Raw genomic sequence first — 23,907 nt, 5'->3', positions numbered from 1 at the left:
TCGCAGTCCGGACATGCACTTTAGGGCATGCCTACCCAGGGAAAGGAACCCTTAACGGAACTATTCTCTCTGGAAGATGTTTCTTACTACCCATGTAATATAACATAACTAGTTGGGCACTTGTCTGATAAAGCACTAATGACCCCTATGCCTGGTCTCCACGCATGCCCCGGTTCTTACATAACCGAGAGGGTATTCAGATACACTCTGGACTGTCGGGTCCCGAGGTTGAAGCGAAAAGGTTCGCCACGACAAACGGTCTACAATCCGGCTAGAAGGCATCATACATGTCACTTTAAAATTACATAGTCAATTTGACTAGTTGAATTCCTCTTCAATGCCATCCAATAGGCTGTCTAGTCTATAGTCCTGTTGGGAATACTTTGCGGCCAATTCTACATGGTCGTACACTAAACTCACAGGGATCTCCTTGCCATCAGGCCCCACAGGTCCGACTTCGGCCATGTGGTTCAGGTCAGCCTTCGTGTACCGTGTCTTCACCATTGCCCAGGCTTCCCTAGCACCCTGACGGCAGGCCGATATCTTCCATAATTGGAAGCGCCGTCGTGCTCCCTTCAGCCTTTCTGCAAGCTCTCCAAGGCCTTCGGGTATGGAGACGGACGGCCACAAGGCCTGGGCGACGCCTTGCATCACCTGCCGAACTCGTTCGTGCAACTGCGAGAGCTCGGGAAGAAGATCACCCATTGAACCAGGCATCTCCTCGGCAGGACGACCTGTTAGCATACCTACAAACATAACTCTGTTAGCCAGCTTCCTCGCCGAACTCTTTTTTCGAAGTTCGTTCAAGCACTTACTAAATATGCTGCGTCGAAGCCACCGATTCTCCTTAACAGAGTCCGACAGTTGGGCATGAACATCTTTTAGTTCCACGCCCAGCTTGGTGTTGGCATCTTGGAGATCATTCTTCTCTTGCCTCACCCTCGTCAGCATGCTCTCACCGGCCTTTAGCTGGCGTATGAGCTGTTGCTTATCCGGAGTTACTCCGGCGTCATCTGCAATTTTATCGTCAGATCGGCATATACGCTGCATTCTAAATATGATACTTATCATTCGAAGGAAATGTTACCAGAGGGGGTCTCTTTGGGCTCCCCTGCCGCGGCCAGTGCGGCCTGAAGTTGGGCCTTGCACTCTTCCAGCTCCTGGGATAGTTGAGTATTCTTTTTTGTAAGAACCTGCATAAGAAATGATCCTTAAATCAGTTATCCTAACTGTTTCAAGTCTCAGGGGCTACTGGTATATATAATCATCAAATTTTCTCACCCGTATGTCTTTTACATACTGCTCCGTGGCTCCGGCTAGACCATTTTGAGCGGCACAGAGGTGCGCGTCTCCCGAGCTGAAGGCATCTAATGCCTCTTGGGAGAAACAAGCGTCACGAAGAACAGTCTGGCGACGCCTGTGGTTCATGGCACTTTCCACCTCGGAATTGGTGGCGGACAGTTTGTCCGCATCCTCTATCGGAGGAGCACCCAGTGCACGCCTCATATTCGTTCCCGCCTCCGAATCCGGCCTTGGAGCCTGGCTGGTGGAGGCGCGATGGGTAGCCTCTCCGGATATAGTCCGGCGAGCGCTCTTTTTCCTGAAAAGAAGGCATGGGCGTCAGTATGCCTCTGAGAATAATGGCTTGCAATAAAGATGGCGCGCCGTACCGCTGCGCCGGCATCTCAATCCAGACTGCAGGTCTTTTCAGCCTGCCTGGCCTCGCGGCCCCTTGTTGGCTAGTTTCCACAGGCTCGGCCTTCTGCCCCGAGGGCCTCCCCTGCAAAATACGGCTGTTATACGGCAATCAAAAAGCGCAAGGACGGATCCCATTGGCCTCAGTCACCTGTGAGGCTGGAACTTCGGTCTCAGTCACCTGTGAGGCTGGAACTAGCCCAGGGTAGTCGGCCATAATGGCCACCAAGGCGTTGTCATTACTCCATTGGTAAAATACCCCATCGATCAGCTCCACAGATATGTCCAGATCCTCCTGGGAGGCCGGGTCAAGGGACCGTCCAGGGTCCTTGGGTTGTGGAGGATGGTTGTTTATCTCCTTTACTGCCTGGCGCAACTCCTGCGATGAAATCGCTAGAATAAATACTTAACTATGGGAATACGAAATGGATGGGCGATAAAAAGCCTCCGCTTACCCAGCTCGGAGGATTGTATATAGAAAATCCGCCCTGCGGGTTGACACGGAGGAATTCCTCCTCTTCTCCCTTGTACAAAGTGGATAAGATCTTTATTAGATCGGCAGCTGATCCCGGCCCTTTGCGGCCATGGCGGGTGGCGTCATCCTCCCCGTTGAAATCCTACATGGGGTGGCCTCTATACTGAAGCGGCTGCACCCCCGCATGATACATGTGGCCATGACCTCGATCATGGTCAATCCAGATTGAGCTAAAAAACTTATCCGGCTCATCAGGTAAAGAATGTCCCTGTCATCTTCCTCCAGGGAGCTCCGTGGACGCCAGCTCCGGTGCTTCTTTAAAGGGGCATTGTCGAACTCAGGAAGGCCGATCCGAATAGGATCCGGGAGGGGGACGTCTTCTATATAAAACCATTCTGAAGGCCAGTCATCGGACGTCTTCTTTGGGGTCCCGAACAGGTATCCGGTCCCGACAATACGCCATACTTCGGCCCCGCCCACTTGATATATTGACCCCTTCTGAGAACGGGGCACAAGGCAGAACAGCTTCTTCCATAGAGCGAAATGAGCCTCATAGCCCAAAAACAACTTGCAAAGGGCTACGAATCCCGCGATATGCAGCATGGAGGCAGGCGTAAGGTTGTGCAACTGGAGACCGGAGAACTCCAGGAGCCCTCGGAGAAATGGATGAATTGGGAATCCGAGCCCTCTTACCAAATAAGGGACAAGGCATACCCTCTCTCCCTTGGAGGGATTGGGAAGGCTCTCTGCTTGCTCTCTGCCATTATAAGTGGCAAGCCCGGCTCGAACCGGGACCAAGTACGTTGGGGGAAGAAATCCCTTGGACTGAAGCATCACTAATTTGCTGTGCGGGATGGAACATTTCTCCCAATCTCCAGGCTTGGAGCTAGGGGTGCGAGAGGAGGAGCTACATCGACCGGCCATGATGGAATGGATCTCTGTCGGGTGCGCTCCGATGAAGGCTCGCCAAGGGAGGATGGTGTGATTTGGATCTGAATCCTCGTCTTTTTAAATAGGCGGATCTTTCACACAGCTAGGGGGGTAAATGTGAAAACACCCTGGCTCTTCACATTCGCTCGACACGTGGAAAGTGGCCATTATTGGGCGTAGAAGCCAAGGAGTACAAACATTCATAAGAAACCGGACACTATTTCGACAGGTACATGGAGTTTGGAGAGGAACCCGCCTTGCAATGCCGAAGACAATACTGCGCGCCGTACTCATCGTCATTGAAGCCTGGTTCGGGGGCTACTGAGGGAGTCCTGGATTAGGGGGTCTCCGGATAGCCGGACTATCTCCATTGGCCGGACTGTTAGACTATGAAGATACAAGATTGAAGACTTCGTCTCGTGTCTGGATGGGACTCTACTTGGCATGGAAGGCAAGCTAGGCAATACGAATATGGATATCTCCTCCTTTGTAACCGACCTTGTGTAACCCTAACCCTCTCCGGTGTCTATATAAACCGAAGGGTTTTAGTCCGTAGGACAACAATCACAACATACAATCATACCATAGGCTAGCTTCTAGGGTTTAGCCTCTCTGATCTCGTGGTAGATCTACTCTTGTAACACCCATATCATCAATATTAATCAAGCAAGGCGTAGGGTTTTACCTCCATCAAGAGGGCCCGAACCTGGGTAAAACATCGTGTCCCCTGCCTCCTGTTACCATCCGGCCTAGACGCACAGTTCGGGACCCCCTACCCGAGATCCGCCGGTTTTGACACCGAGAATCACCATTGTCATCACCAACGCTCCTCTCATCGGGAGAGGGCAATCTCCATCAACATCTTCACCAGCACCATCTCATCTCCAAACCCTAGTTCATCTCTTGTATCCAATTCTTGTCTCAAAGTCCGGGATTGGTGCTAGTAGGTTGCTAGTAGTGTTGATTACTCCTTGTAGTTGATGCTAGTTGGTTTATTTGGTGGAAGATCATATGTTCAGATCCTATATGCATATTATTACCCCTCTGATTATGAACATGAATATGCTTTGTGAGTAATTACGTTCGTTCCTGAGGACAAGGGAGAAGTCTTGCTATGAGTAGTCATGTGAATTTGGTATTCGTTTGATATTTTGATAAGATGTATGTTGTCTGGCCTCTAGTGGTGTTATGTGAACGTCGACTACATGACACTTCACCATTATTTGGGCCTAGAGGAAGGCATTGGGAAGTAATAAGTAGATGATGGGTTGCTAGAGTGACAGAAGCTTAAACCCTAGTTTATGCATTGCTTCGTAAGGGGCTGATTTGGATCCATATGTTTCATGCTATGGTTAGTTTACCTTAATAATTTTGTTGTAGTTGCGGATGCTTGCAATAGAGGTTAATCATAAGTGGGATGCTTGTTCAAGTAAGAACAGCACCCAAGCACCGGTCCCCCCACATATCAAATTATCAAAGTATCGAACGCGAATCATATGAACGTGATGAAAACTAGCTTGACGATATTCCCATGTGTCCTCGGGAGCGCTTTTCCTATTATAAGAGCTTGTTCCGGCTTGTCCTTTGCTACAAAAGGATTGGGCCACCTTGCTGCACTTTATTTACTTTTGTTACTTGTTGCTCGATACAATCTATCTTATCACCAAACTATCTGTTACCACTTATTTCAGTACTTGCAGAGAATACCTTGCTGAAAACCGCTTATCATTTCCTTCTGCTCCTTGTTGGACACTCCTACTTATCGAAAGGACTACCATAGATCCCCTATACTTGTGGGTCATCAGGGGCGTGCCCACCACCCTCGTGACCAGGTGGCAGCTCCTCCCGTGGTAATTTTTGCACGGTAAATCCTCAAATATTCCCGAAAAAATCATATTAAATTGGCATGTTATTCTGAGGACTTTTATTTTTGGGATATTTTTATATTGTACGGATAAGTCTGGAAATAGACAGAAAAATACTATTTTACTTTATTTCTACTAATTAACAGAAAATATAGAGAGGGGTACAGAAGTTTGTGCTTCTAGTTTCATTCATCTTATGCTCATCAAAAAGAATCCACTAACAAGGTTGATCAAGTCTTGTTAACAAACTCATTCCGATAATCATGAAACCAGAGAAATTTCAAATAACACTAGGTTACCTCAACGGGGATATGCACATCCCCAATAATAAGTATATCATATTTATTGATTCCCCAATAACAGAAATTAGTCTTGATAACCCACAAGTATAGGGGATCGCAACAGCTTTCGAGGGTACAGTATTCAACCCAATTTTATTGATTCGACACAAGGGGAGCCAAAGAATATTCTCAAGTATTAGCAGCTGAGTTGTCAATTCAACCACACCTGGAAACTTAGTATCTGCAGCAAAGTGTTTAGTAGCAAAGTAATATGATAGTGGTGGTAGCGGCAGCAAAAGTAAAGACAGCAAAAGTAATGTTTTTGGTATTTTGTAGTGATTGTAACAGTAGCAGCGGGAAAGTAAATAAGCGAGAACCAGTATATGGAAAACTCGTAGGCACCGGATCAGTGATGGATAATTATGCCGGATGCGGTTCATCATGTAACAGTCATAACATAGGGTGACATAGAACTAGCTCCAATTCATCAATGTAATGTAGGCATGTATTCCGTATATAGTCATACGTGCTTATGGAAAAGAACTTGCATGACATCTTTTGTCCTACCCTCCCGTGGCAGCGGGGTCCTATTGGAAACTTAGGGATATTAAGGCCTCCTTTTAATAGAGAACCGGAACAAAGCATTAGACATAGTGAATACATGAACTCCTCACACTATGGTCTGTTGGAAATATGCCCTAGAGGCAATAATAAATTGATTATTATTATATTTCCTTGTTCATGATAATCATTTATTATCCATGCTAGAATTGTATTGATAGGAAACTCATATACATGTGTGGATACATAGACAACACCATGTCCCTAGTAAGCCTCTAGTTGACTAGCTCGTTGATCAATAGATGGTTACAGTTTCCTGACCATGGACATTGGATGTCGTTGATGACGGGATCACATCATTAGGAGAATTATGTGATGGACAAGACCCAATCCTAAGCATAGCACAAGATCGTGTAGTTCGCATGCTAAAGCTTTTCTAATGTCAAGTATCATTTCCTTAGACCATGAGATTGTGCAACTCCCGGATACCGTAGGAATACTTTGGGTGTGCCAAACGTCACAACGTAACTGGGTGGCTATAAAGGTGCACTACGGGTATCTCCGAAAGTGTCTGTTGGGTTGGCACGAATCGAGACTGGGATTTGTCACTCCGTGTGATGGAGAGGTATCTCTGGGCCCACTCGGTAGGACATCATCATAATGTGCACAATGTGATCAAGGAGTTGATCATGGGATGATGTGTTATGGAACGAGTAAAGAGACTTGCCGGTAACGAGATTGAACAAGGTATCGGGATACCGACGATCGAATCTCGGGCAAGTATCATACCGCTAGACAAAGGGAATTGTATACGGGATTGATCGAATCCTCGACATCGTGGTTCATCCGATGAGATCATCGTGGAACATGTGGGAACCAACATGGGTATCCAGATCCCGCTGTTGGTTATTGACCGGAGAACGTCTCGGTCATGTCTGCATGGTTCCCGAACCCGTAGGGTCTACACACTTAAGGTTCGATGACGCTAGGGTTATAAGGAATATATATACGTGGGTACCGAATGTTGTTCGGAGTCCCGGATGAGATCCCGAATGTCACGAGGAGTTCCGGAATGGTCCGGAGGTAAAGATTTATATATGGGAAGTCCTGTTTTGGTCACCGAAAAAGTTTCGGGTTTTATTGGTAACGTACCGGGACCACCGGGAGGGTCCCGGGGGTCCACCAAGTGGGGCCACCAGCCCCGGAGGGCAGCATGGGCCAAGTGTGGGAGGGGACCAGCCCCAGGTGGGCTGGTGCGCCCCCCCACCAAGGCCCAAGGCGCAAGGGAGAGTGGAAGGGGGCAAACCCTAGGCTTAGATGGGCCTAAGGCCCACCTAGTGGTGCGCCCCCCTCTCTCCCCCCTTGCCCCCCCCCCCTAGATGGGATCTAGGGCTGGCCGCCACCCCTAGGGGTGGAAACCTAGGTGGGGCGCAGCCCCTCCCCTCCCCCTATATATACTTGAGGTTTTGGGCTGCTAGACACACGATTTGATCTCTCCCTGGCGTAGCCCTACCTCTCTCCTCCTCGTCTCTTGCGGTGCTTGGCGAAGCCCTGCTGGAGTACCACACTCCACCACCACCACGCCGTTGTGCTGCTGCTGGATGGAGTCTTCCTCAACCTCTCCCTCTCTCCTTGCTGGATCAAGGCATGGGAAACGTCACCGGGCTGTATGTGTGTTGAACACGGAGGTGCCGTCCGTTCGGCACTAGGATCATCGGTGATTTGGATCACGACGAGTACGACTCCATCAACCCCGTTCACTTGAACGCTTTCGCTTAGCGATCTACAAGGGTATGTAGATGCACTCTCCTTCCCTCGTTGCTAGATTACTCCATAGATTGATCTTGGTGATGCGTAGAAAATTTTGAATTTCTGCTACGTTCCCCAACAGTGGTATCAGAGCTAGGTCTATGCGTAGTTACTATGCACGAGTAGAACACAAAGTAGTTGTGGGCGTCGATATTGTCAATTATCTTGCCGTTACTAGTCTTATCTTGATTCGGCGGCATCGTGGGATGAAGCGGCCCGGACCAACCTTACACGTACGCTTACGTGAGACCGGTTCCACCGACTGACATGCACTAGTTGCATAAGGTGGCTGGCGGGTGTCTGTCTCTCCCACTTTAGTCGGATCGGATTCGATGAACAGGGTCCTTATGAAGGGTAAATAGAAATTGGCAATTCACGTTGTAGTTTTGGCGTAGGTAAGAAACGTTCTTGCTAGAAACCTATAGCAGCCACGTAAAAACTTGCAACAACAATTAGAGGACGTCTAACTTGTTTTTGCAGCAAGTGTTTTGTGACGTGATATGGCCAAAGGATGTGATGAATGATATATGTGATGTATGAGATGATCTTGTTCTTGTAATAGGAATCACGACTTGCATGTCGATGAGTACGACAACCGGCAGGAGCCATAGAAGTTGTCTTAATTTATTTATGACCTGCGTGTCAATATAAACGTCATGTAATTACTTTACTTTATTGCTAACCGTTAGCTGTAGTAGTAGAAGTAATAGTTGGCGAGACAACTTCATGAAGACACGATGATGGAGATCATGGTGTCATGCCGGTGACAACGATGATCATGGAGCCCCGAAGATGGAGATCAAGAGGAGCAAAATGATATTGGCCATATCATGTCACTATTTGATTGCATGTGATGTTTTATCATGTTTTACATCTTATTTGCTTAGAACGATGGTAGCTTAAATAAGATGATCCCTCACTAAAATATCAAGAAAGGTGTTCCCCCTAACTGTGCACCGTTGCGAAGGTTCGTTGTTTCGAAGCACCACGTGGTGATCGGGTGTGATAGATTCTAACGTTCGAATACAACGGGTGTTGACGAGCCTAGCATGTACAGACATGGCCTCGGGACACATGTGAAACACTTAGGTTGACTTGACGAGCCTAGCATGTACAGACATGGCCTCGGAACACGGAAGACCGAAAGGTCGAACATGAGTCGTATAGAAGATACGATCAACATGAAGATGTTCACCGATGATGACTAGTCCGTCTCACGTGATGATCGGACACGGCCTAGTTGACTCGTATCATGTAATCACTTAGATGACTAGAGGGATGTCTATCTGAGTGGGAGTTCATAAGATGAACTTAATTATCCTGAACATAGTCAAAAGGTCTTCGCAAATTATGTCGTAGCTCGCGCTTCAGTTCTACTGTTTAGATATGTTCCTAGAGAAAATTTAGTTGAAAGTTGATAGTAGCAATTATGCGGACTAGGTCCGTAAACTGAGGATTGTCCTCATTGCTTCATAGAAGGCTTACGTCCTTAATGCACCACACAGTGTGCTGAACCTCGAACGTCGTCTGTGGATGTTGCGAACATCTGACATACACATTTTGATAACTACGTGATAGTTCAGTTAAACGGTTTAGAGTTGAGGCACCGAAGACGTTTTGAAACGTCGCGAAACATATGAGATGTTTCGAGGGCTGAAATTGGGATTTCAGGCTCGTGCCCACGTTAAGAGGTATAAGACCTCCGACGATTTTCTTAGCCTGCAAACTAAGGGATAAAAGCTCAAGTGTTGAGCTTGTGCTTAGATTGTCTGAGTACAACAATCATTTGATTCGAGTGGGAGTTGATCTTCCAGATGAGATAGTGATATTTCTCCGAAGTCATTGCCACCAAGCTGCTAGAGCTTCGTGATGAACTATAACATATCAGGGATAGATATGATGATCCTTGAAATATTCGCGATGTTTGACACCACGAAAGTAGAAATCAAGAAGGAGCATCAACTGTTGATGGTTAGTGAAACCACTAGTTTCAAGAAGGGCAAGGGCAAGAAGGGATACTTCATGAAACGGCAAATCAGCTGCTGCTCTAATGAAGAAACCCAAATTTGAACCCAAACCTGAGACTAAGTGCTTCTGTAATAAGGGGAACAGCCACTGGATCAGAATTACCCTAGATACTTGGTAGATGAGAAGGCTGGCAAGGTCGGTAGAAGTATATTGGATATACATTGTGTTAATGTGTACTTTACTAGTACTCCTAGTAGCACCAGGGTATTATATACCGGTTCGGTTGCTAAGTGTTAGTAACTCGAAACAAAAGGCTACGGAATAAACGAAGACTAGCTAAAAGGTGAGATGACGATATGTGTTGGAAGTATTTCCAAGGTTGATCAAATATCGTACGCTCCCTCTGCCATCGAGATTGGTATTAAAACCTAAATAATTGTTATTTGGTGTTTGAGTTGAGCATAGACATGATTGGATTATGTCTATCACGATACGGTTATTCATTTAAGGAGAATAATGGTTACTCTGTTTATTTGAATAATACCATCCCGATCGTAGTGATACACATTTTCATGCCAAAGGTATAAGATAGTAATGATAGTACCACACAAATGTGGCACTGCAATTTGAGTCATATTGGTATAAAACGCATGAAGAAGCTCCATGTTGATGGATCTTTGGACTCACTCATTTTTGAAAGGATTGAGACATGCGAACCATGTTTGTTGGTAGATATGCATGAAGAAACTCTATACAGATGGATCGTTTGGACTCACTTGATTTTGAATCACTTGAGACATGCAAATCATACCACATGGGCAAGATGACTGAAAGCCTCATTTTCAGTAAAATGGAACAAGAAAGCAACTTGTTGGAAGTAATACATCTTGATGTGCACAGTCCAATGAGTGCTGAGGCATGTAGTGGATATCGTTATGTTCTTACTTCACAGATGATTTGAGTAGATACTGAGTATATTTACTTGATGAAACATAAGTCTGAATTATTGAAAGGTTCAAGTAATTTCAGAGTGAAGTTGAACATCGTGGTGACAAGAGGATAAAATGTCTATGATATGATCGTAGAGATGAATATCTGAATTACGAGTTTGGCACAGAATTAAGACATTGTGGAAATTGTTTCACAACTAATACAGCCTGGAACACCATAGTGTGATGGTGTGTCCGAACATCATAACTGCACCCTATTGGATATGATGCATACCATGATGTCTCTTATCGAATTACCATGATAGTTTATGGGTTAGGCATTAGAGACAACCACATTTACTTTAAATAGGGCACCACGTAATTCCGATGAGATGACACCGTATGAACTATGGTTTAGAGAAACCTAAGCTGTCATTTCTTAAAAGTTTGGGGCTGCGACGCTTATGTGAAAAAATTTCAGGCTGATAAGCTTGAACCCAAAGCGGATAAATGCATCTTCATAGGACACCCAAAACAGTTGGGTATACCTCCTGTCTCAGATCCGAAAGCAATAAGGGATTGTTTCTAAAATCGGGTCCTTTCTCGAGGAAAAGTTTCTCTCGAAAGAATTGAGCGGGAGGATGGTGGAGACTTGACGAGGTTATTGAACCGTCTCTTCAACTAGTGTGTGGCAGGGCACAGGAAGTTGTTCCTGTGGCACCTACACCAATTAAAGTGGAAGCTTATGATAGTGATCATGAAACTTCAGATCAAGTCACTAACAAACCTCGTGGGATGACAAGGATGCGTACTACTTCAGAGTGGTACGTAATCGTGTCTTGGAAGTCATGTTGCTAGACAACAATGAACCTACGAGCTATGGAGAAGCGATGGTGGGCCTGGATTCCAAAATGGCTCGAGGCCATAAAATCCGAGAGAGGATCCATGTATGAAAACAAAGTGTAGACTTTGGTAGAACGGCTCGATGGTCGTAAGGCTATTGAGTATAGATGGATTTTAAAAGGAAGACGGACAATGATGGTAAGTATCACCATTAAGAAAGCTCGACTTGTTGTTAAGATGTTTTCCGACAAGTTCAAGGAATTGACTACGATGAGACTTTCTCACTCGTAGCGATGCTAAGAGTCTGTTGGAATTATATTAGCGATTACTGCATTATTTATGAAATCTTGCAGATAGGATGTCAAAACATTGTTTCCTCGACGATTTTCTTGAGGAAAGGTTGTATGTGATACAACCAGAAGGTTTTGTCAATCCTGAAAGATGCTAATAAGTATGCAAAGCTCCAGCAATCCTTCTAAGGACTGGAGTAAGCATCTCGGAGTTGGAATGTACGCTTTGATAAGATGATCAAAGATTTTGGGTTTATACAAAGTTTATGAGAAACTTGTATTTCCAAAGAAGTGAGTGGGAGCACTATAGAATTTCTGATGAGTATATGTTGTTGACATATTATGGATCAGAAATGATGTAGGATTTCTAGAAAGCATATAGGGTTATTTGAAAGTGTTTTTCAAAGGAAAGCCTAGATTAAGCTACTTGAACATTGAGCATCAAGATCTATAAGGATAGATCAAAACGCTTAATGGTACTTTCAAATGAGCACATACCTTGACATGATCTTGAAGGTGTTCGAGATGGATCAGTCAAAGAAGGAGTTCTTGCCTGAGTTGTAAGGTATGAAGTTAAGACTTAAAGCTCGACCGCGGCAGAAGAAAGAGAAAGGACGAATGTCGTCCCCTATGCTTTTGTCATAGGCTCTATACGGTATGCCATGCTGAGTACCGCACCTGATGTGTGCCTTGCCACATGTCTGGCAAGAGGGTACAAAGGTGATCCAGGAGTGGATCACTAGATAGCGGTCAAAATTATCCTTGGAGTAATAAGGACATGTTTCTCGATTATGGAGGTGATAAAGAGTTCGGCGTAAAAGGTTACATCGATGCAAGCTTTAACACCTATCCGAATGACTCTGAGTAGCAAACCGGATACGTATAGTGGAGCAACCATTTGGAATAGCTCCAAGTGGAGCGTGGAAGCAGCATTTATAATATGACCTAGAGATTTGCAAAGTACATACGGATCTGATTGTTGCAGACCCGTTGACTAAAACCTCTCTCACAAGCAAAACATGATCAAACCCCAGAACTCATTGAGTCTTAATCACATGATGATGTGAACTAGTTTAGCGACACTAGTAAACTCTTTGGATGTTGGTCACATGGCGATGTGACCTGTGAGTGTTAATCACATGGCGATGTGAACTAGATTATTGACTCTAGTGCAAGTGGGAGACTGTTGGAAATATGCCCTAGAGGCAATAATAAATTGATTATTATTATATTTCCTTGTTCATGATAATCGTTTATTATCCATGCTAGAATTGTATTGATAGGAAACTCAGATACATGTGTGGATACATAGACAACACCATGTCCCTAGTAAGCCTCTAGTTGACTAGCTCGTTGATCAATAGATGGTTACGGTTTCCTGACCATGGACATTGGATGTCGTTGATGACGGGATCACATCATTAGGAGAATGATGTGATGGACAAGACCCAATCCTAAGCATAGCACAAGATCGTGTAGTTCGCATGCTAAAGCTTTTCTAATGTCAAGTATCATTTCCTTAGACCATGAGATTGTGCAACTCCCGGATACTGTAGGAATACTTTGGGTGTGCCAAACGTTCACAACGTAACTGGGTGGCTATAAAGGTGCACTACGGGTATCTCCGAAAGTGTCTGTTGGGTTGGCACGAATCGAGACTGGGATTTGTCACTCCGTGTGATGGAGAGGTATCTCTGGGCCCACTCGGTAGGACATCATCATAATGTGCACAATGTGATCAAGGAGTTGATCATGGGATGATGTGTTATGGAACGAGTAAAGAGACTTGCCGGTAACGAGATTGAACAAGGTATCGGGATACCGACGATCGAATCTCGGGCAAGTATCGTACCGCTAGACAAAGGGAATTGTATACGGGATTGATCGAATCCTCGACATCGTGGTTCATCCGATGAGATCATCGTGGAACATGTGGGAACGAACATGGGTATCCAGATCCCGCTGTTGGTTATTGACCGGAGAACGTCTCGGTCATGTCTGCATGGTTCCCGAACCCGTAGGGTCTACACACTTAAGGTTCGATGACGCTAGGGTTATAAGGAATAGATATACGTGGGTATCGAATGTTGTTCGGAGTGCCGGATGAGATCCCGGACGTCACGAGGAGTTCCGGAATGGTCCGGAGGTAAAGATTTATATATGGGAAGTCCTGTTTTGGTCACCGGAAAAGTTTTGGGTTTTATTGGTAACGTACCGGGACCACCGGGAGGGTCCCGGGGGTCCACCAAGTGGGGCCACCAGCCCCGGAGGGCAGCATGGGCCAATTGTGGGAGGGGACCAGCCCCAGGTGGGCTGGTGCGCCCCCCCACCAAGGCCCAAGGCGCAAGGGAGAGTGGAAGGGGGCAAACCCTAGGCTCAGATGGGCCTAAGGCCCACCTAGTGGTGCGCCCCCCTCTCTCCCCCCTTGGCCGCCCCCCCCCCTAGATGGGATCTAGGGCTGGCCGCCACCCCTAGGGGTGGAAACCTAGGTGGGGCGCAGCCCCTCCCCTCCCCCTATATATACTTGAGGTTTTGGGCTGCTAGACACACGATTTGATCTCTCCCTGGCGTAGCCCTACCTCTCTCCTCCTCGTCTCTTGCGGTGCTTTGCGAAGCCCTGCTGGAGTACCACGCTCCTCCACCACCACCACGCCGTTGTGCTGGTGCTGGATGGAGTCTTCCTCAACCTCTCCCTCTCTCCTTGCTGGATCAAGGCATGGGAGACGTCACCGGGCTGTACGTGTGTTGAACACGGAGGTGCCGTCCGTTCAGCACTAGGATCATCGGTGATTTGGATCACGACGAGTACGACTCCATCAACCCCGTTCACTTGAACGCTTCCGCTTAGCGATCTACAAGGGTATGTAGATGCACTCTCCTTCCCTCGTTGCTAGATTACTCCATAGATTGATCTTGGTGATGCGTAGAAAATTTTGAATTTCTGCTACGTTCCCCAACATGGTCATCACCGGGAGTGGTCCCGATTATTGTCACTTCGGGGTTGCCGGATCATAACACATAGTAGGTGACTATATACTTGCAAGATAGGATCAAGAACTCACATATATTCATGAAAACATAATAGGTTCAGATCTGAAATCATGGCACTCGGGCCCTAGTGACAAGCATTAAGCATAGCAAAGTCATAGCAACATCAATCTCAGAACATAATGGATACTAGGGATCAAACCCTAACAAAACTAACTCGATTACATGATAAATCTCATCCAACCCATCACCGTCCAGCAAGCCTACGATGGAATTACTCACGCACGGCGGTGAGCATCATGAAATTGGTGATGGAGGATGGTTAATGATGACGACGGCTACGAATCCCCCTCTCCGGAGCCCCGAACGGACTCCGGATCAGCCCTCCCGAGAGGTTTTAGGGCTTGGTGGCAGCTCCATATCGTAAAACGCGATGATTTCTTCTCTCTAATTTTTTCTCTCCGAAAGCAAATATATAGAGTTGGAGTTGGCGTCGGAGGGTTTCCAGGGAGCCCACGAGGTAGGGGGCGCGCCCCCCCACCCTCGTGAGAAGGGTGTGGGCCCCCTGGTCTTCATCTTTGGCGAGGATTTTTTATTATTTTTTCTAAGATGTTCCGTGGAGTTTCAGGTCATTCCGAGAATATTTGTTTTCTTCACATAAAACAACATCATGGCAATTCTGCTGAAAACAGCATCAGTCCAGGTTAGTTCCATTCAAATCATACAAGTTAGAGTCCAAAACAAGGGAAAAAGTCTTTGGAAAAGTAGATACGACGGAGACGTATCAAGGAGAGAGTAGAGAGAAGGACCATGCATGTGGTTGCTTTTGGTGGGATATAGTGGTGTGAAGTCTGGTTGAAAGGAGAGAGAGAAAAGGAGTACCATGCATGTGGAGAGAGAGAGAGAAAGAGGAGGATCACGTGGTCGCATTTTGTTGGTGAGCGCTGATACGTCTTCAACGTATCTATAATTTTTTATTGTTCCATGCTGTTATATTATCAATCTTGGATGTTTTATAATCATTTTATAGCATTTTTGGTACTAACCTATTGACATAGTGCCAAGTGCCCGTTGCTGTTTTCTGCATGTTTTTTACATCACAGAAAATTAATATCAAACATAGTCCAAACGCCACGAAACTTTACGGAGATTTTTTTTGGACCAGAAGGAACATAATGGGCCCTAGTTGCGCCTGGGGGGTGCTCCGAGGAGAGCACAGGCCCTGGTGGTTTGTGCCCACCTTGGGTGCCCCCCGGACCGCCTCTTTGCTCTATAAATACACCAATATTCCAAAAACCCTAGGGGAGTCGACGAAATGTTGATCCAGCCGCCGCAGAGTCCAGAACCACCAGATCCAATCTAGACACCATCTCGGATGGGGTTCACCACCTCTATTGGTGCCTCTCCGATGATGCGTGAGTAGTTCTTTGTAGACCTTCGGGTCCGTAGTTAGTAGCTAGATGGCTTTCTCTCTCTCGCTGAATTCTCAATACAATGTTCTCTTGGAGATCCATATGATGTAACTCTTTTGCGGTGTGTTTGTTTGGATCGATGAACTTTGAGTTTATGATCAGATCTATCTTTTTATATCCATGAAATTTATTTGAGTTTCTTTGATCTCTTATATGCATGATTGCTTATAGCCTCATATTTCTTCTCCGATATTTAGGTTTTGTTTGGCCAACTTTATCTATTTATCTTGTAATGGGAAGAGGTGCTTTGTAGTGGGTTCGATCTTACAGTGCTTGATCCCAGTGACAGAAGAGGAATCGACACGTATGTATCATTGCTACTAAGGATAAAACGATGGGGTCTATCTCTACATAGATAGGTCTTGTCTACATCATGTCATCGTTCTTATTGCATTACTCTGTTTCTCCATGAACTTAATACACTAGATGCATGCTGGATAGCGGTCAATGTGTGGAGAAATAGTAGTAGATGCAGGCAGGAGTCGGTCTACTAATCTTGGACGTGATGCCTATATAATGATCATTGCGTGGATATCGTCATGATTATTTGAAGTTCTATCAATTTCCCAACAGTAATTTGTTCACCCACCGTTTGCTATTTTTCTCGAGAGAAGCCACTAGTGAAACCTACCGCCCCCGGGTCTCTTTCTCATATATTTGCCTTTACGATCTACTTTTACTTTGCATTTATTTTCAGATGTATTAAAGCAAAAATACAAAAATACCTTGCTGAAATTTATTATTATTTATTTTATTTGGCGTTCGATCTATCAATCTACTACAATTTTATCTCACGTCCGTTGGCCCATCTGGGGCGCCGCTACTCGAAAGAGATTGACAATCCCTTTTACACATCGGGTTGCGAGAATTTGTTATCTATGTGCAGGGGCTGTTTACGTTGTGTTGCTTGGTTCTCCTACTGGTTCGATAACCTTGGTTTCATATCTGAGGGAAATACCTACCGCTGTTGTGCTGCATCATCCCTTCCTCTTTGGGGAAATACCGACGTAGCTCCAAGCGACATCAAGCGCTGCTATACACACAATCCTGTTCAGCCAATGTTCGCACGATGTAGCAAATCCAACCATCTATGCGTATAACAAAGCAAAGTTTGCCCATCAGATTGTCCGTCGTCTCAACGTCAGGCATTTAGTATCGTGCGTCCAGTAGTTCCGTTTGCTGGTCAAGTGCATGTCCGGACATTCCCAAAGAAGCCACAAGTTTGCTTCCGGTTTTGCGTGACAAAGGATATATAGACCGCTCCACAGACCGATAGAGATCCTCATTAAATGAAAAAAGTGGCCAAGACACCACAATCCAAACAAATATTGGAGCTTTGAGGGTCTCCAAAGATGCCCAAGCGCACACTACCCTTCTATTATTGTAGACCCCATCATCTCTATTCACGACACCTCTGACCTTTATGTTAGGCTCTAAGGCATCTTCAGATGCATTGGTGCTAAAGTGGGGTGCTAAGTGCATTACAATGATTAACAACTAATGAAGGTGATGAAGAGTTCACCTTAAAGGGTTACATAGATGCGAGCTATCACACTGATCCGGGTGAGTCAATGTCTCATTCCGGATACATATTTATTTTGAATGGTGGAGCAGTCAGCTAGAGTAGCTCCAAGCAGAGCGTTGTAGCAGCATCAACAACTGAAGCGGAATATACAACTTCTTCAAAAGTGGCGCGGGAAGGAGTTTGGATGAAGGAGTTCATATCTGAACTAGGTGTGGTTCCTAGTGCATCAGAACCCATGACTATCTATTGTGACAACACCGGTGCCATTGCCATTGCCAAGGAGCCAGGGTTTCACAAGAAAGCTAAGCATATCAAACGCCACTTTAACTCCAACCATGAGTACATCAAGGAAGGAAACGTAGAGATTTTTAAAGTTCATATGGATCTGAATGTCGCAAACCTGTTGACTAAGCCTCTTCCATGAGCAAACATTATCGGCACCAGAATTCCATGCGAGTTAGATTCATAACAATGTAAACTAGATTATTGACTCTAGTACTGCAAGTGGGAGACTGTTGGGAATATGCCCTAGAGGCAATAATACGGTTCTTATTATCATATTTTCTTGTTCTTGATAAGTGTTTATTCTCCATGCTATAATTGTATTAACCAGAAACTCAAATACATGTGTGGATACGTAAACAAACATTGTGTCCCAAGTGAGCCTCTACTTGACTAGCTCGTCAATTAAAGATGGTTAAGGTTCACTAACAATAGACATGAGTTGTCATTTAATAATAAGATGACATCATTAGAAGAATGATGTGATGGACATACCAAATCATAAGCTTACCATCTGATCGTGTAACTTACTTTAATTTGCTATAGCTTTCTTAATGTCAAGTGTCTCTTCCTTAGACGATCAAATCATGTCACTCCCTAATACTGGAAGAATGCTTTGTGCGCATCAAATGTCACTTCGTAATTGGGAGATCATAAATGTGTTTCTCTAGTATCTTGGAAGGTACTAGTTGGGTTGCATGTATTAAGACTAGGATTTTCACTCCATGTCACAGAGAAATAACTCAAGGCCCTCTTAGTAATACAACATCCTAAGTAGCTTGCAAGCATGTGAAAAATGTGTTTGGTCACGGGGATATTGTATTACAAAACAAATAAAGAGAACTTGCCGGTAAAGAGATTGGACTAGATATGGTGATGCCGATGATCGAATCTCGGGAAAATAAAATATTGTGAGGCAAAGGGAATGGAATACGGGATTGCTTCAATCCTCGACATTGTGGTTCAAAACGATAAAGATCTTTGTTGAATATGTGGACTCACTATGGGCATTCAGGCCTCGCTATTGATTATTGATCGGGGAGCTGTCTCGGTCATGTTCGCATGTTCTCTAACCCGTAGGGTCACACACTTAACGTTCGGTAACGCTACAGTAGTAATGGGATTCTCATAATGGTGAGACCGAAGATAGTTCAGAGTCCTGGATGGGTACCGGGACATCATCAGGAGCTTCAGAATAGTTCGGAGATAAAGTTTCATATAAGGAAAGTGGATGTCAGGGTCCCAAAAAGGTTAGGGAATTTTTCGGTATCGTATCAAAGTTTCGTAGAAATGTTCTTGGGGCCCACCTACCTCAAAGGGTCCACATGGACCCAAGGGGGTGGCGCACTAGCCCTACATGGGCCAGGCACCACATCCCCACTTGGCCCATGAACCATAGGGGACACCCTAGCCCCAAAATAAGGAAAGGGGGAGACTTGGAGGCCAAGCCCCTCCCCATTGGGCGACAATCCTAGAGATTGGAGGGCAAGCCTCCCAGTCTCCCACACCTATATAAAGGGAGGGAGGCGCAGCGGGCAGCGGCCATCCCAAAACTCTAGGTGGCCCCCCTCCTGCTACTCCTCCCAGCTCTCCGCAAAAGATTGGCGAAGCCCTGCGAGAGTTCGACTGTAACTCCATCACCACACCGTCGTGCTGCTGTCCTAGATCCCATCTACCTCTACCTCTTGCTTGCCGGGTCAAGAAGAAGCGGAGACATCACCGAGCCGTATGTGTGCATATCTCGGAGGTGCCGTTTGTGCGGTGCTTGATTGCATTAGATCACGAAGAAAGTACGACTACATCAACCACGTTCGTTAGAACATTTTCGCTCTCGGTCTACAAGGGTGTTCAGACATTCTCCCGCTCGTTGGTAGCATCTAGTAGATTAGATCTTGGGTGAATTCGTTATATCGTAGGAAAAAATTGTTTTTCATGCAACGAATCCCTACAGATACAATAATTGTGTTTGTAACTTAATAACAATAAGTATGGCATAGAAACCATGTACCATCTAATAAATGCCTATGGCAGTGTACCCGTTTGTGCAATGATCTAGCATAGTAAAGCTATTAAAAATAGACGAACCATGGAAATATCATCCTAGCTGTCTTACCATGGAAATAGACGATCATGCAAGATGACAATGTCGACCCGTGAGCGTTGTTGCACGATGCGGAGGGCCAGCTCCTCCTCGTCGACCACGTCTGCCTCAAGGACGAACACACACTAGTCATCGGTTCCCGCATCTCTGCCATGTCGGCGTTCAACATTGGGATGGAGAGGGGAGAGGAACAGATGAGGAGTGGAGGGAAAGCGCCAGAGAGTGAAGTGTTTTTTAGGTTTGCTCCATATGGGGTTCTTAGTGGGAATGAAGTGAGGTCTATGTGGGTCATGCTAGGCCGGATGTGACATTACGGATGTGCCCGGGTGCGTCCGGTCCTCCTGGTACCCGTCCCAGATATGTGTTGGCTTTGAGGGGTGCCTATTAGCCCGAACTTCCACGCTCGATTTTGGGAGCTCGATTGGGTTACGTTTTGACAGACATATAGGTGGGTTTGATGTGTTTGATATTATTTTTTCGGGGTGATGTGTTTGATTTTCTTCGTCATAAAATATTTGAGTGAGATTCATGGAGTGTCGGCACGATAGACACTCGAGTTCGGTACCAGTAATTGAGGAATGACAATGATAAGCAATCTAGGGTCCATTTCTCACAAAAGTAGAAACCGAGAACTTCAAACTGCCTACTACAACCTTCAAAAAAAAACTGCCTACTCTGTTCGTTCCCAAATTGGGAAGAACACAACGCAACTATCGACAACTTTACACTGCGTGCTGAATTAGTCAAACAAATAGCTCCATAACGGCGTCGGTGTCTCGACGCCGGTCTGCTCGGCGTCCTCCCGCCTCGCTCTGTCGTCCGGCGGCGCCATGAGCATCCCCTGCGCCAAGCTCTCGTAGTACGACCCAGCGTCCATGCCGCCAAACCACTGCTCCTCGTCGAGCTCCAGCAAGTCGACGGACGACATGTAAAACAGAGAGTTGCTCGGGCTGGCGGCCGCCTCCACCGTTGGACACGCGACTGGAAGAATAATCTGCTGCTGCTGGAACGCGACGACGGCAACGGCGACGGCAAGCTTGATCTCCCGCGCGCTGCCGAAGCCGAACGATCCGGCCGCAAGCACGGGCAGCATCCGCCATGCGGAGTCGGCGAAGTTGAGGCAGGCGGCGCGGCCGGAGAGCGCGAGCACCGCGGCGTCGTGCGCGCGCGCCGCCATCTCGGCGGTGGTGAAGGTGCCGAGCCAGAGCCTGGAGCCCTTCACCCCGGGCACGCGCACCTCGCACACCCACTGCCCGACCCGGCCACGGCGCCGCACGCCCCGGTACAGCGGGTGGCGCGTCTCGTGGAACTTGGTCCGCCCCGCCGGCCGCTTCGGCGGCTCCGACGACACCGTCCTGTGACCCTGCTCATGCTGGCCGGACTTGGAGGCAGCGTCGGCGACGTCCATCTGAGTCGAGAGCTAGTGGAGATGGTTGAGCACGTTGAGCGATGGTGTTTTTACTGAGAGAATGGGAGTGCGGCGGGGCAAGCATATATAGGCGAGAGCGCGGCGGCTACCCGGCGCGTCACTCGGGTGGAAATGCACTCACGCTGACACACGCGAGCGAGCAGTCAGCACTGGCCACTTCTTTTTCTATTTTTAGCAAACGTCCTTTCTTTTATTTTATCTTTTAGGGACCTCTCATTTCTATTTTTAGCAAACGTCCTCCCCCAGGCAAAGGTCGTTTTCTGAAGGACAGTCAGCACTGGCCACTGAAATATCTCACTCATTCTTGCCGTGTTGTCACCATGGTCGCCACAAGAAGAGGATGAAATATCCTGGCATCAACCACACTTGGCCATAGGATTTTTTGAAGGAGGCCCAGAGAGCCACCTGCTTCCTCACACTCAGCGGCGTCCACTGGGTGAGCGATGGATGATCTTGACGTAGATAGGCAGCTTTACTTGGACCATATATTATATCGTGCAATCAAAGTTGTGCCTGCTTGCCTCTTATGGTCATGAAAACGACACGCCAACTGCCACCACTATTCGCTGGAAGAAACTGGAAACCTGTACCGTGTCCACATGTCCACTAGTAGTGACTTGTCATCTTATAATTTCTACTCTTATAAAAAACAAGTTGATGATAATGATGTGCCTGCCATCTTACAAAATATACCCTTCGATCTATATCTGACGGACAGAAAGCAATCTATGATAAGAGCAATTCCAATGAGGCGACCCATTTCGTCCGCCCACGTCTGTTTGGGTCGACGCGGACAAAAGTGACGGCCCAACGCGCCAACCCAAACGGACGCGCGTCCGTTTTTCGTCCGCGGGCGACCCATTCCAGGCCCATTTTTGAGCCGGATTTGCGTCGGCGCGGACACGAGACGGACGTGCGCGCGCCTACTCCTCTCCCCGGGCCCGCTTGTCGGTGCCAGCCACAACCATTTTCCCCCATTTTCCCAAAAACGCTCCCGCCAGAGCGCCCCCCCCCCCGCCCCCAAACCAGCGATGGAGGACGCCATCGACCTCGACCTCGACCTCGATGCCGCCGCCGGCCTCGCCTTCCTTGCCTCGTCCGACGCCGTCACCCCCTCCGGGAAAGGCAAGCCTCGTGCCCCGCGCAAGACCGCCGCGGCGACCAAGCCGAAGAAGGCGCTGACGCCCGAACATCGGGCAAGGGAGTCGGCCAAGAGGAAGGGACGGAGGCACGCCGCGGACACGAGGGATGAGGCCGCTGCGCAGGCCGCCGCCGCCGCCGCGCAGCAGGAGTTCACCAACGCCCGCGTCGCCGCTGTAACGAGGGAGGTGCTTTACATGCTTGGGGTAAACCCTAGCCAGCACCACCTCGTCCAAGCCGCCGTCACCGCGGCCAGCACCGGCTCGTCGGCATTTCCTCGGATGGTGATGCCCGACTCACCCCGTGCATCGGCTTGCAACCCGGTCCCCGGCTTCCACGTCTACCCGCAGACCTCCCGCCTCTCCGGGGAGTGCTCACCCGACGTGAGCGTGGTCGCGCCTTCCACACCCGCGCCCGCGCCCATCGACCTCAACGCCGCCCCGGTGGTCGGTGGCTCGTCGTCCGGCGGCGCAAGGAAACGCGCGCGATAGACACCGGCCGGCGGTCTCCCGGACGTCCGCAACCTGTTCGAGGAAATGCCGTCCGCCGTCGACAAGGACTACATGCAACACCTAATCTTCGAGGGTGGTGCGCCGGGCGCTGGCTACGATCCTGAGGAGACGCAAAGCCAGGACGGCCGCGCGGCGTTCACGCCGGCCGCTGGCTATGATCCCTATCAGGTGGACTTCATGCGTGATCATGTCGGCATCGACCTGGACGACTTCCCCCTCGACCACGAGTTCCCGGATGACTATGGACTAGAGGAAGAGGACGAGTGCGACATCGAAGTGGAGCCTTTGTTCGAGGACGAGCTCGCCAACCAAGCCGCCGGGCCGAAGCCGAAGCGCAAGAGCAAACGCACGAAGGCGTAAACAGCTGCAGAGGACAAGCTTCTATGCGAGTGTTGGCGAGACATTGGACAAGACCCAAAGACGGGCGCCGAGCAAAAGCATTCAACCTTTTGGACTCGTGTGCACCGCGAGTTTCATGAGCGCAAGAAGTTTCCACCCTACCAATTTGTGAGCACGCGCGGGTGGGTCTCCATTTCCAAGCGGTGGAGGGTAATCCAACAAGATTGCAACAAGTTTTGTGCCACCCTTGAGAGCGTCAAGGCCCGCCCTGTGAGCGGCATCGGCGTGCAAGACATGGTATGATAGCAAGCAAGTCGGCCTCTTTTGTGCCATCAAGATCATTTTTTACGTCTTCATTTGCTATCACTTGCCCATATGCTTGCATGGAGACATTTTGTAGGCATTTCAAGCTTTGGAGGCATTCAAGGTTCAACACAATGGCAAGTGCTTCAACCTCTCCCATTGCTATCGTG

General features: G+C 47.5%; 1 protein-coding gene across 1 annotated transcript; it reads right to left on the bottom strand.

The window, feature by feature from the left end:
* Positions 1–20,599: 20,599 nt before the first annotated feature.
* Positions 20,600–21,486, bottom strand: LOC125510080 (dehydration-responsive element-binding protein 1B-like). Its single transcript, XM_048675174.1, has one exon. It carries the CDS (start codon positions 21,420–21,422, stop codon positions 20,754–20,756), a length of 669 nt encoding a protein of 222 aa, XP_048531131.1. The 5' UTR covers positions 21,423–21,486; the 3' UTR covers positions 20,600–20,753.
* Positions 21,487–23,907: the final 2,421 nt, after the last annotated feature.

Source organism: Triticum urartu, chromosome 5 (genome assembly GCF_003073215.2).
Source record: "Triticum urartu cultivar G1812 chromosome 5, Tu2.1, whole genome shotgun sequence".
Lineage (NCBI taxonomy): Eukaryota > Viridiplantae > Streptophyta > Magnoliopsida > Poales > Poaceae > Triticum > Triticum urartu.
The sequence above is the reverse complement of the archived record's forward strand: the minus strand, read 5'-3'. Positions and strand labels throughout refer to the sequence as shown.

Bases quoted from the DNA above. Each gene is read 5' to 3' on its own strand.
- LOC125510080 (XM_048675174.1), bottom strand. From the start codon at position 21,422: ATGGACGTCGCCGACGCTGCCTCCAAGTCCGGCCAGCATGAGCAGGGT.